General features: G+C 32.1%; 2 protein-coding genes across 4 annotated transcripts; both read right to left on the bottom strand.

The window, feature by feature from the left end:
* Positions 1 to 2,710: 2,710 nt before the first annotated feature.
* Positions 2,711 to 5,781, bottom strand: LOC111907028 (protein DETOXIFICATION 16). Its single transcript, XM_023902819.3, has 8 exons — positions 5,418 to 5,781; positions 4,790 to 5,334; positions 4,591 to 4,677; positions 4,438 to 4,494; positions 4,037 to 4,275; positions 3,832 to 3,950; positions 3,662 to 3,748; positions 2,711 to 2,964 (listed from the first exon to the last, which is right to left on the bottom strand). Exons 1-8 carry the CDS (start codon positions 5,673 to 5,675, stop codon positions 2,905 to 2,907), a joined length of 1,452 nt encoding a protein of 483 aa, XP_023758587.1. The 5' UTR covers positions 5,676 to 5,781; the 3' UTR covers positions 2,711 to 2,904.
* Positions 5,782 to 6,804: 1,023 nt separating this feature from the next.
* Positions 6,805 to 11,033, bottom strand: LOC111907027 (protein DETOXIFICATION 16). Of its 3 annotated transcripts, XM_042901156.2 has the most exons (9): positions 10,667 to 11,033; positions 9,208 to 9,752; positions 8,962 to 9,048; positions 8,440 to 8,496; positions 8,086 to 8,324; positions 7,868 to 7,986; positions 7,672 to 7,758; positions 7,155 to 7,237; positions 6,805 to 7,040 (listed from the first exon to the last, which is right to left on the bottom strand). In XM_042901156.2, exons 1-8 carry the CDS (start codon positions 10,991 to 10,993, stop codon positions 7,199 to 7,201), a joined length of 1,500 nt encoding a protein of 499 aa, XP_042757090.1. In that variant the 5' UTR covers positions 10,994 to 11,033; the 3' UTR covers positions 6,805 to 7,040; positions 7,155 to 7,198. The 3 variants fall into 3 exon arrangements, with proteins under 3 accessions (XP_042757090.1, XP_023758586.1, XP_042757091.1); XM_023902818.3 differs by having other exon boundaries at positions 6,805 to 7,237; XM_042901157.2 differs by having other exon boundaries at positions 6,805 to 7,167.
* Between the last annotated feature and the right edge of the window lie 2,340 nt (positions 11,034 to 13,373).

The following is a 13,373-nucleotide window of genomic DNA, read 5'->3' as shown; positions in this document are numbered from 1 at the left end:
TCTGTTATATGTGTTAGTGGTAGTAGGAGGGGAACAGTCCCCGAGGTTCGGTCGTTAGGACCGAAGGGTAGTCAGCACCCCAGAACGGCTTGATATGGGTAGTCAGCACCCCAAAATGGCTTGACACGGGCAGGACGACACCCCAGAATGGCCGCATGGGTAGGTCGGCACCCCAGAATGGCCGTACCGGGTAGGTCGGGCACCCCAGAATTACCTGGCAGTATGTATGATATGTGGTTATATGGTATGTGGTACAGTGGGGGAACTCACTAAGCTTCGTGCTTACGGTTTTCAGTTGTTGTTTCAGGTACCTCTTCTGTCAAGGGGAAGGAGCTGGCGCGGTAGCGGTGCATCACACACACGCTTCTGTTTTCCGCACCATGAGACATTCTGGGATTCGTACTCTGACATTTTGATTGATTACATGTTTTGGTTTTCAGACATAGTATATGTTTATGAAATGGATTGATCAGACAATGTTTATTTACAAATGATTTTACTAAATATTGATTGAAAAAATGAAATTTTTGGACGTGAAAAATGGGTCGTTACATACAACAAGCTTATTCTTTAAGAGGCGACGTCAATGAGAATTCTAAGTCCAATCCTTCTCTTGAGCATCCCAATAAACCCACTTTCTGGAAGGTTTATAATAGGACACACAAGCCTTGTATAGGAAAGTGATTACATCAATTAGTTATATGGTCGGGGAGAAATCTTATATGGTGAAACATGACCGTAAGGAGATGATATTATTTGAATTATAAAATATTCTTGAGCTTGTATTCAGCGTGGTGGCTGGGATGATAATTTGTTCTTTAAAGCTTCATGGTTTTTCCTGATTTTAGTTAAATAACAATCGTTCCATTTGTCAACCTAATTCTCGTATGTTCTTATTTTATATTCTTATAAAAGTCACATAGTTTTATATAGTAATCTTACGAAAGTTATTGATAGATAAAGGCCATAAAAATGGAGTTTATAGTGATGTATGCAAAAAAATTATGTGATGTGATTCGATAAAATACAATATGTGGTGCAATTTTCTATGACCGTATCAACATGAAATATGTGATTTTTAAAATAGGGAGAATTTCATATATGCCCCTCTTAAACTTCAAAATATCATATTTTCTCCGTTTAATTTCTCAATATCATATTTACCATTCATAAACCTTCAAAATATCATATTTGCCCAAATCGTTTTTATAATGTTTTTAATATTTTATAATCATTTTTTATACCTTAGAATTATTATAATAATTAAGAAATTTAACCATATTATCTTTATCTCTATTATAGTGAAATGTGAACTTCTAAATTGTTGGAATGTTGACATCTTAATAGACAAAAAGATTCATCTTTAACCTGGAATGTATATTTTGATTGTTTAGCTTTTGTTATTGTTGATTATTATCATTTTTTAGATGGAGGATATTTTAGATATTATCATTGATTTTAAAAAGTGCATATACGATATTTTGATATTGAAGAATGACATATATGATATTTTGATGTTTAAAAAGGACATATATGATATTTTGAAACTTTATGAAGGGTAAATATGATATTTAGAGATTTTATGAAGGATAAATATGATATTTAGAAATTAATTTGGGTAAATATGATATTTTGATGTTTAAGAAGGGTATATATGAAATTCTCCTTTTAAAATATAGCAAAGTAAGATATATATTACAACAACTTTTAACAACATATAAATAATATAAAGTCAACCTTTATTGAGAAGAAATAGTTTTATTTCCATAAAGTTGTCAAGACAATTGTTTATATTTTATTTTAGAATGATTTTAGTTTCAATATAATTTTTTTTTGCAGCAAGCATAGCACATCCAACATAAACCTACACTTCTTAGTAGGAAAGCAAACAAGCCTGATCGAGCTCGGTTTGTTTAAATTTTTTTGAGCTCCGGCTCATTAAACATAATACATGCTCGAGCTTGGCTTTGGCTCGACTCGTATAGTGTATATCTAATTCCCTAAAATAGTGTTTTTAAATATTTACTTATTCTAATATATAAAAATATAATTCAAAATTTTATATTATAAATATGTAGGTTTGGTTAGACATGCGAGCCTAATTGGGCTTAGTATCACATACTTAGAGCTGGAGTTCATTTAGACTTAGAGGTGGAGCTCATTTAACAAACAAGCTTAATCTTCAGCTTAATCTTGGCTTAGACTCGTTTAAAATCGATTTCCAATCAAACTTTTAATAAGTTGATTCCTAGTAACTCACAACTAGTTTGACTCGATTGCAACCCTATTTATCAGAACCATATATACACTTGTATGATGTCACAAGGGCACCCATCGTCAAACCAAAAATAATTCTTTAAATACATGCTATCAATACATTTAAACTTATAAACTTATAACATGTCATAATTCGTTAAACCAATAAAAATCCTCATTTACCGATTGGTTTTTCTATAATATAATCAAGATCCTAAAATAACTATCAATTAAAGACTATCAATACATTTAATGATTTAAACTTATAAACTTATAATATGTCATAATTCGTTAAACCAATAGAAATCCTCATTTACCGATTGGTTTTTCTATAATATAATCAAGATCCTAAAATAACTATCAATTAAAAACTATATATATATATATATATATATATATATATATATATATATATATATATATATATATATATATATAATAATAATAATAATAATAAAGTTGAATACATATCGATACATATCAATTAAAGACTATCAATACATTTAATGATTTAAACTTATAAATTTATAATATGTCATAATTCGTTAAACCAATAGAAATTCTCATTTACCGATTAGTTTTTCTATAATATAATCAAGATCCTAAAATAACTACCAATTAAAGACCAAGTATGTTGCAAATACAACCTCATGAGACCAAACGCGTTGGAATGTTGCTATCATACACCCCATTCATCGCTTTTTTCGCCTGCAAAACATTAGTAGATGTTAGCATTATATGTATATTTCTCTAAGTGTAGAGAAGTATTATATTATTATCCTTTCTTAGTTTGTTATATATTTTCCTTTTCTTCTTTTGTGGCTAATGTAATAAGCAACTTTTCTGTTTATTTAAATTTATTCTTTTGATTCATCTTTTTAGAAAGACATTTATTTTACTTTTGTAATCTATATTTTAATTGAAGAAAATGAATCATAACGAATGTTACAAAAATTAAAACATATTTTTTACGTGATGAATCATAAAAGCTTTGGCATTTCATCATCTCATTGTATAGGGGACAGGAGTTCTACAACGGCTAGAGACAGTCTCTTTCACCCTAAGACTAAACGGAATGGTGGGTATTTTTTTTATACATATGATGATATGGAAGTGGGTTGATGCGCTAGTTGGGAGGGAGGGGGACCCAGCATGTTGGTGATGTGAGTTCTCATGACTCTAACTACCTTCACAATCTTTACTACAGGTGAGTGTGTAGTATTTGGCTGATGTGGTTGGCTCTTTTGCGTGATAAGTTGGGATGCTTACCTGTGGTAAGTTGGAGTCCTCAGTGTTTTAAGTTGAGTTTTTTTTTTAAAAAGAAAATCAAGAACTACAAGTATCTTGGTAGATGTGAGACTTTAGAAGAAGATAAGAAGCTTTATATACATAAGTCATGTCATACTTCTTTTTCCCAGTTCGTACAAGCCGTGATTATTAAAAGCAGCGCTGCTTGAACACCACTCCCACAAATAATCCCCATCCACAGACCCTGCAAACGAATTCAACAAAATCAAGCTCACTAAAAAAAAAAGAAAAAAAAGAGAAAAAAGCTAACAAGAAATCGAACATCACCTTCCCTCCCAACCCGTACACAAATGTCAGAGCCATGGCGAAAGGAATGCCGACGAGGTAATAAGCTCCTAAATTCACCAACGTGCAGATCTTCTGCCAACCACATCCTCTCGCAACACCTTTGATTTCAGACCACGAGAATCATTAAAACCTTTGGGGTTCATGGTTAATCGATCGACATCTTGTGTGTATATATAAGTCTAACCTGATAGCACACCTTGGATTCCATCCATGACGTTTGATACAGCGAGCACAGGCATAACTACCGACATATAGCTCACAACTTCAGCTTCATCGGTGTACAACTTAGTCCAAACGCCACCAGCCACCACTAAAAGCAATCCAATCAAGAGTACTTCTGTGACAACTAGTGATAAAGCAACCCATACCGCTAATTCTGCCGCTTCGTGTTTTCCTGCTCCAAGTTCATTTGAAACCCTGGTGCTGTTAATCAGCGCGATAAACCATAAATGTCAGTAAGTACTAGTACATATATATACTAGAAAGATATAGATCTATGAAGAGTATATATATATATATATATATATATATATATATATATATATATATATATATATATATATATATATATATATATATATATACCTGACTGCACTGCCTAAACCGAAGGGGATTCTGTAGGCCAATGAGATTGTACTAAGACTGAGAATTAAAGAAGATTTGAAATATATGTTAGTATGAAGTATGAAGCTCAATCTTTAAGTGGAAAAAAACAGGGTTTGAACGCATGCAATGCACCTGATACACATCATCGATGTTTCTAGCTTTGGATTTGGAAGGATTCCAGAGAGTAAAACCAGAAACTCATACGACCAATACTCCAAGCTTATATGTATGATGAGAAAAAAAAAGAACCGAAAGAAGGTATCTTTAAATTTTTAACAATAAAGACCGGAAAAATGGCGAAAAAAACAAGCAGCATTGATTTGAAACTGACCAGACCATGAGAGCTGAAGGTATTCCTAAAACAAGAAATCCGGCAAGATCACGAACACCATCTATAGAAAACCCGAGCCATGTTCTTTCACAGGTATGTGAAAACTTGATATAAAGACCCAAAATCAGCACATTAATCCAGTACGAGATGGCAACCGAGAGAGCAGCACCCGAGCTACCAAACCCAGATTTGGAAACCAAGATCCAACAACATAACACATGAAATAGGCTTGCAAATCCTGTGCTTATCATTAATGGCTTCGTGTTGTTTTGAGTCTGCAAGAATCTGATCTGACATTGAAGTAGACAGTACGGAAAGATGCTGGGGATCAACCAACGTGCGTAATTCCCAGCTTGTTCTGAGATTTCCAAATCTTGTCCAAAATACGTAAAGATTTGTCCCGTGGATGCCCAAATCAGAGAAATTGGGATACCCATTAGCATCAGTATTGCCATGGCTCTTTGCAAGTGTACACCAAGCATATGATACTGTTTTGCACCATAAGCTTGCCCACAGAATGTTTCCAATGCACTCCCCATACCCATCTGATAAGAAATAAAATGAATCAATTTAACTATATATACAGAACATGACCCATAAGAGGAAACACAAGAGATCTTTTTGTTACCATGAAGGAGAAACCCGTGACACTGGCGAAAGAAGTGGCCATAGACGCACCGGAGAGAGCAAGCTCTCCAAGATGGCCTATGAACATGATTGATGTTAGCAGAAAACTGTACTGAAGAAAGCTAACGAGAATAAAAGGGCCTGCTAACATCAGTTGTTGCTTCAGTTCTGTGAAAACCTCGGTTACATGATCAAACTCAAATCTGTATTTCGAGTTTTGGATTATAAGAGAAGACCCGATAAGCGGTCTGGAGTCCATTTCTCTTCAATTTTCTATCCTTGATCGATAGTCTTTGGAACTTTTAATTAAACAGAAGAATTGATAATAAAGGTATTAATTAAAATTTAAAACACATGGAGAATTGAATGAGATGTAATTTGGTGCAGGGCACTTGATTTCGGAAAAAGGGATGCAATGTGGGGAGAAAAAGACATGGAGAGATTTGTAAAAGCTGACAATGAACGTAAAAGATACATAAAATCACATTACTTTTAAAGACTGATCATGCATGATGGATAACGTGCGATTTGACTAGCCTAACAGTTGGTGACTCAGTAATTAGGCCTTGTAGATCTAATTACGCTTTAATCATCTGATAATCTATTGTACAATTTGCATTATTGAAGTCGAAAGCAAAAAAATTTAAGCTATCTGCTTTTTGCCCCACTCGGAAAAGCTTTGGCATACCCGTAGTCGTAAATATGGTACATTCATCGATGGAGCTGGTGTTTGCTTCCAAAAAGGCCTTATCCTCGTCTGGAAAGTGGAAATGATCAGAATTCAGAACAACCCATATTCCTTGGAAAGATCGTTGTGGGACTGTTGGACACTCACTTTGTACATATGTAATAAATTTGACCAATGTTGAAATTAATACTCGCAATACTTTAAGTTTTTGGTGGAACTTTTTTTATTAAAAAGTTCATTTTAGCTCCATAATAGAAGAAGTGCTTTTTCAAATTGCTTATTTACGTCACCTTAATCTAAGTATCTATTTACAATATTTATAATTGGTTGAAAACCAACAGACCAACCAAATCATTGAAAAACTCTTGGGCAAACTTGTTAATTAACAAGCTTTTTGAAAAAGTTATGGTTTGAAAAAATTTCTCCAATAGCTTTGTCATATTTCATACCCACCAATTTTATTAGATTATTTTATTGTTGTTTGTATAAGTTATCCAGGCTCGAATATTCGGCATTTAATGATTTTCATATACGTTTACCAACTTCTCATGTTAGAGAAGTAGACATCTATCAAATATTGTCTCATATTCTTTTAAAAGTATTATAGTACAGATTTTTGCCTTTCAACTTTTGTTGATATCACACAAAAGAAGTAGTCTGCCGTATAATGTCAGTCATAATGGATATCATCACAAAACAATTGTCTCCATGGTCAGTGCATGGTCACTTTCATTTCAATTATCATGGTTGTGTGAAGTATTTTCCATACGATTAAAGGTGTTCCCCAATATTATGTCATCAAAGAAATTGTAATCTATACTTTCACCAAAATCCAAGCTACCTTAGAGGTAGCAGATGAACCAATCAAATGCATCCTATTAAAGAAGGTTTAAATCTGCAATTTTGATAGAAAGAATACATAAATCCACACAGAAACTGCGGAGAGAAAATCCAAGAGCTAAATTAGTACCCATCATCAAACATCTATTCCCATTTTGCAGCATCTAGGTTTTTCTTACGAATGGAAATCAACTTTTTCTTACAACTTACATTAGTTGGACACCTGCAAATAAATATCATTTCTTGAGTCATGTCTAGCTACCACCACACACCCGAATCCGTGCATTTATTGCCTGAAATAAAGTTGTAAGAACAAATTTAAGGGGGTGTTTGGCTAAGCTTATTTGTGGCTTATTTTTCGAGCTTATTTTTTATAAGTTCATTTTTTCTAACTTATTTTTCAACTTTTGAGCTTATTATCACTTACACTAAGAAAATAAGCCGAACTCATAAAAAAAAAAATAAAAAAAAATGAGTTTATAAAAAATAAACTCAGAAAATAAGCTTAGCCAAACACCCTCTAAATACAAATTACATTACTTATATACCAATATAAATAAAAGATGATCTTTCTTGATATGTGATTCACACAATTAGGGTATCATATTATTCTACAAGCCTACTATAAAGGTTTATTGATTTAGTAATGAAGTTTACAACTACATAGAAATTCTATATATGTGGAGATAGGTATTTGACATGCAGTAACTGGAACATGTACATGTACCTGTTGTTCCCAGTTGGTGCGCATAGTAATGACCAAGAAAACTATTGCTTGTAGACCACTCCCCCCTATGATCCCTATCCAGAGTCCCTACATTGAAAAAAATTGTACTTCGTGTACGGCTTGCAGGAAAATATATAGTTTAAAAAAAAGAACATATACTTTTTTTTTTTTTTTTTTTTTTTTTTTTCTCTTTTACCATTCCTCCATAATGCAGTAAAAAAGTCAAGGTGGCTGAACAAGGAAGACCAACGATGTAATATGCTCCAAGGTTCACAATTGCACCGATGTTTTGCCACCCACATCCTCTTGCAGTACCTTTTTTTTTTCAGAATTAAATAATCATTTGTACCTTAATGATTCTGGTTTTGCAAGTTTGGGTGCATTAAGTATCAAAAAGTTGACGCTTTTTTTTACCTGAGAGAACACCTTGAATTCCATCCATGAAGTTGGATAATGCAAGAACTGGCATGATTGAAGACATATAACTCACAACTTCTTTTTCATTGGTGAATAAATAACCCCAGATATGTCGAATAGCAACTAAAAGTAAGCTTATGAAAACCCCTTCTGTAATGGCTAAAAAGATCACAACTCGTGCTGCAAGCTGTGCAGCCTTTGGTTTCCCAGCTCCTAGTTCGTTTGAAACTCTCGTGCTTCACATAATTCCGATATAAATATGAGTAAAAACACAAACGTATACTTTTTAAAGATATTTAGTTTGTATTTATTTAATTTATTTTTATTTTATTTTGTAGTAGCTAGATGTACCTTACTGCACTCCCAAATCCGTAAGGAATTCTGAAGATCACTGAACTTGTAGTGAGACTGCACAAAAGAAAAGGATAATTTAAAAAATAACAAAAGAAGATGATGTATTTAACAAAACGACCATTTTTTTACCCTTTTAACTCTTTTATCTTTTACACAAAAATTTCGCTAAGGATCGCATTGCTAATTGCGAAATTACTCTTAAGGATCCTAACCACAAAAAACCTTCAAAAAAACACTATACTTAGCATTATGTGAATGTGTATTTGAGTATTTCACAATATATGTCTATTTTGCAATATTTAATTTTCTTTGAAAATTTTCTTAATCTTTTAAAGATTTTTCGTGGTGACTCAAAAAACATTATATATCACAATTCACGACTGGGCACATTTGCAAAATTGATGGACAAAAAGGTTATCATGTGAGTATCCTAGAAAAAAAAAACAAATTAAGACAACAAAATATGATACATTAACATCAATTCATATGTGATCTACTTGGGACAACTTAATAACATACCTGACAGACATCATTGATGTTTCAAGTTTTGGATTTGGAAGAAGACCAGACATGAACACGAGGAACTCATAAGACCAATACTCCAAGCTAATACATAAACATAAATCACATTAGTTTCTTTTCTAAAACAAACACAATACTAAATTACAATTTACAACCCCTATGCATCTCATAAAATTGAACTCGATTATAAAAAACATTGAAGAAAATTATACCACTATATATTCACATTCCAGACTAACTAACCAGACCATGAGTGCAGATGGTATGCTCAACACAAGAAAGTCGCCAAGATTTGTCACACCTTCTTTACAAAAACCCGTCCATGTTTTTTCAAAAGCAGGAGAAAACTTGATATAAATCGACAAAATCAACACATTAATCCAATAAGAAACAGCACAAGAAAGTGCAGCCCCTTCACAACCTAATCCCAACTTAAAAACCAAAATCCAGCAAACAAGAATGTGAATTAAACTTGTTAATCCAGTGCTTATCATCAAAACTTTTGTGTTACTTTGAGCTTGTAAGAATCTCAACTGACATTGAAGAAGCCCATAAGGGAAGATACTTGGAATCAACCAACGTGTGTATGATCCAGCTTTAGTTGAGATCTCTAAATCTTGTCCAAAAAAAGTAAAGATTGTGCATGTGAAAGTCCATATGATGGATATAGGAATAGCCATAAGCATGAGTACAACCATTGCTCTTTGTGTGTGTACACCAAGCATACGATATTGTTCTGCTCCATAAGCTTGTCCACAGAATGTTTCCAGTGCACTTCCCATTCCAAGCTAATTATAATCACAGAAACTTGATTTAGTTATTTTTAAATTGATGTGAAGATATTTGATGAATCAATAATTCCATCACAAGGTACACTACTATTTTCTAAATATAAATTTGGCATCCAAAAGATAAAAAGAGGACAACTATTGGACAACCAGAGTACTCAAAAGGAATAACATTTGAGTAAATTGTAGGAATTAGCAACGTATTTTGCCTTTTATCTATACTAGCTAGCAATGTAGTTAAATTTCTTTACCCATAATAGCATCATAATTACATTTTTTTTCGTGAAATATCAATATGTAACACACAACATCAATGTAATTATAGTTTCTTTAAACAACACACATTTTTTTACCCATAATGACAATGTAATTACATTTACTTACGCATAATAGCGATATGTAACAAATAAAGAAGATTGCTATATATATATATATATATATATTGGTAGCAAAATATAATATGTTGCTCTTATCATTAAAAATATAGAGTACATTGCCATTATCCATGAAGAACTATAAGTAGGTTCCTGTTATGGGTTAAAAAAATATATAACTCCATCCATACTAGTTTTCTTATGCTACAAACAAATTTTCAGGGTACGTAACGTTTACACGTTTGCCATGTGCATATCACTTACTGTTTGTTGGTTTCTACTCTCTACCATCTATCTACTTTTTTTTTTTTACTATGTGGGTCCTATGAAAGAACCAATTATCAATGTTTTGAATCAAAAGCCTGAATGCTAAAGGAAAATTAAAAGAAAGAGTTATAATTGCAAAACAAAGAATCAAATAACACGCAGGATCTAATTTCATGACAAACTCAAATAAATACGGAGAATTAATTGTTCAACGACGATTATAAATAAACGTGGGACCCACTAATAAAATAATGATTGAAAATATAGTAATACCATGAAGCTAAAGCCAGTGACAGAAGCAAAAGAGGTCGCCATTGAAGCAGCAGAAAGGGAAAGCTCTCCAAGATGACCGACGAACATCACAGAAATTATCTCCAAACTGTACTGCAAAAGACTCACCACACAAAGGGGCCCTGCTAACTTCAGTTGTTGCTTCAGTTCAATGATCGAATCTGAGATGACAATGCTCGATTTTATCTTAACCCATCTAAATCTTCTAATTCTTCCCCCTAAATTAATATGATCACAACCATTTTCAGTTCTTGAACTTGGAACAATAAGAGGAACCTCAAGAACATTTTTCGGGTTCTCTTCATCCATGGCTATACACTCTTTTTTTCTTGAATCTTTTTAAGAAATAATGGAATACAGCAGTTGGGTTGCGCTCAGAAATTGCATTTATGGATGCCATGCTAACAGCATGTCATACGATCAAACACGTAATCCACGATAACGCATCATATTAATTTTTTTAATATATAAAAGATAAAGACGAAGGACCCCATATATATATTGGAAATTGTGGAATCATAAATAAGTCAAGTTAAAAACATGAATTCATGAACACTTGGCAGTTTGACTTGAGATATGCCTCCAATTTTAATAGGGATTTTGCGTAGGAATAGGTGATTTCACGTTAAACTAGGTCTCAGTCTCACCGTCTCGTGTATATTCTTGAAGCATTGATAAGAAGTACCGTACAAATAGTTTAGGGTGATTTTAAGTACACGAATAAAATCTTAAACTCAAGAATCATCATGAAACTTTTTGATCGATTGATCTCCATTTTATTGTTTATTGTTATTTTAATAATAAATAATGTCCCTTTTCCTAAATAACCATAAGATTAATAGAATTTTTAATTACACCCCTTTAACTTTGTAAGTAGTTTCACTTAACATAATCTTAGTTATTGAGATTTTTAATTACATCAATGCCATTTTATAATATTAATTTGAATTTCTTTAGCAATTTTTGGTTTATAAAATTTTATTTGTTTCAAACTTTACATTGTATCGTAATGCCTAAATGTTTTATAACTTTTTAACACACAATAATCAGTATTAATATGCATAATTTTATTCGTTGTAGTGCTTATGGATAGTTTAGTGCGTCTATTTATGTGCGGTATATAATGCAAAAAGCGTACGGCAACTATTTGTTTTTTAAAAAATAAAAAATGACATCGGTTTTTTGTCCGGTTCAGCCCCCATGATGGACTAATAGTAGTTGAGTTGCGCATAGCGGTATTCATAATGTTACGTTGTTATTTTATAATTTTTTGTCTTAACTTCGGATAATCATAACTTCTAAAATGAATCATATGTTTTATTTATAATCAGTGGCGGCCCTGGGGTGGTGTCGGCGGTGCGGTCGCATCTGGCCTCCGATTTTAGAGGGTCTCCGATTTCTAGGATAATTTATAGTTATAGTATTGGTATTTTGTAAAATTTATTTTTATGTTTTATCAATAAATAAAATTAGTCCGGTAACATTTGGTTCCAATTTTAAATACGTTTTAATTATGAATAAAGAAGCAATAAAAATCAAAATCTAATTATAGATTTAAAATTTATCCACAATTTAAGGAAAATATCTATATATAAAAAAAATGCAAATTTGTATTCTTTATAATTTTAGACAACGTTTTCATATTTTACTAACTCCCCAAAAAGTACGGAAAAACTCAAACCCTACCAAACCTAGAAATTGTGTTGCTCATCTCTCGACTTTTGGCTTTTGCTGTTTTGAATATCTCGTTGACTGCTTGCTGCAAATTAAGGTTAGTATTTCATGTCTTATAATTTTCCAACCATGCTTTGACTGCAATGCTTTGCTTTCTGTCTTTCTCTCCATGCTTAATGCTCCATAAAGTTAATGAACGGTTGGTTTATTTTTTTTATGTATTGGCTAGATAGGTTTTTTACTTTTTTATGTCCATGATCTATCTATATTTTATTATATATTGTTTTAGGTTTTGCTATTTAGCCTTTTCAATATTTAGGGTTATAGGTCATATTTGTCAAAACTAGGGTAATAGGAGATTTACCAATTTGCGGATGGGGATGGGCATGGCATGACTTTTAAATATATTGTATTATAATAGATTGAAAACCAAAATTTTAAGTATTTTTTTTAATTTGACAGTTATTTGTTTTTTATTTTTAGCATATTTCATTTGAGCTTTACAGTTTTTGAATTTGTATATTTGAATTGAATCCTTTGAATATCATATTAGTGGATTAGTTTTAACACCCATGTTAAGTTAAGTTGTTCAAATGTCCTACTTGTTTTAAACATTAAATTTTTAATAAATATTTACAAACATTTATTTTAAAGTTATTAATATAGATTTTTTTTATTTAAGAAAAGCATGACTCTAACTAGAAAATTTGAATTAGGCTCTTCTAAACATAAAAGAAGACAGAAAGAAGCACAATTTATTGATAGTTAAAGAGGATCTATGGATTCATTTATTATCAAAAAAATGTCGGAATATCATCGCAATGAAGAATCGGTTGGGGAAGAACATAAAGAAAAAGAAGAAGCCGAATTGCATGTGCCAGAAAATATGGATGATATACATGAAACTGTAGAAGAACCTAAAGAAGAACTTTACAATGTTGTGGAAGAACCTAGAGAAGAAGTTGAACTGCAAGTGATAGAAAATATGCCTTGTGTAGATGAATACATAGACAAC

Source organism: Lactuca sativa, chromosome 4 (assembly GCF_002870075.4).
Source record: "Lactuca sativa cultivar Salinas chromosome 4, Lsat_Salinas_v11, whole genome shotgun sequence".
In the NCBI taxonomy this organism is placed as follows: Eukaryota; Viridiplantae; Streptophyta; class Magnoliopsida; order Asterales; family Asteraceae; genus Lactuca; species Lactuca sativa.
The sequence above is the reverse complement of the archived record's forward strand: the minus strand, read 5'-3'. Positions and strand labels throughout refer to the sequence as shown.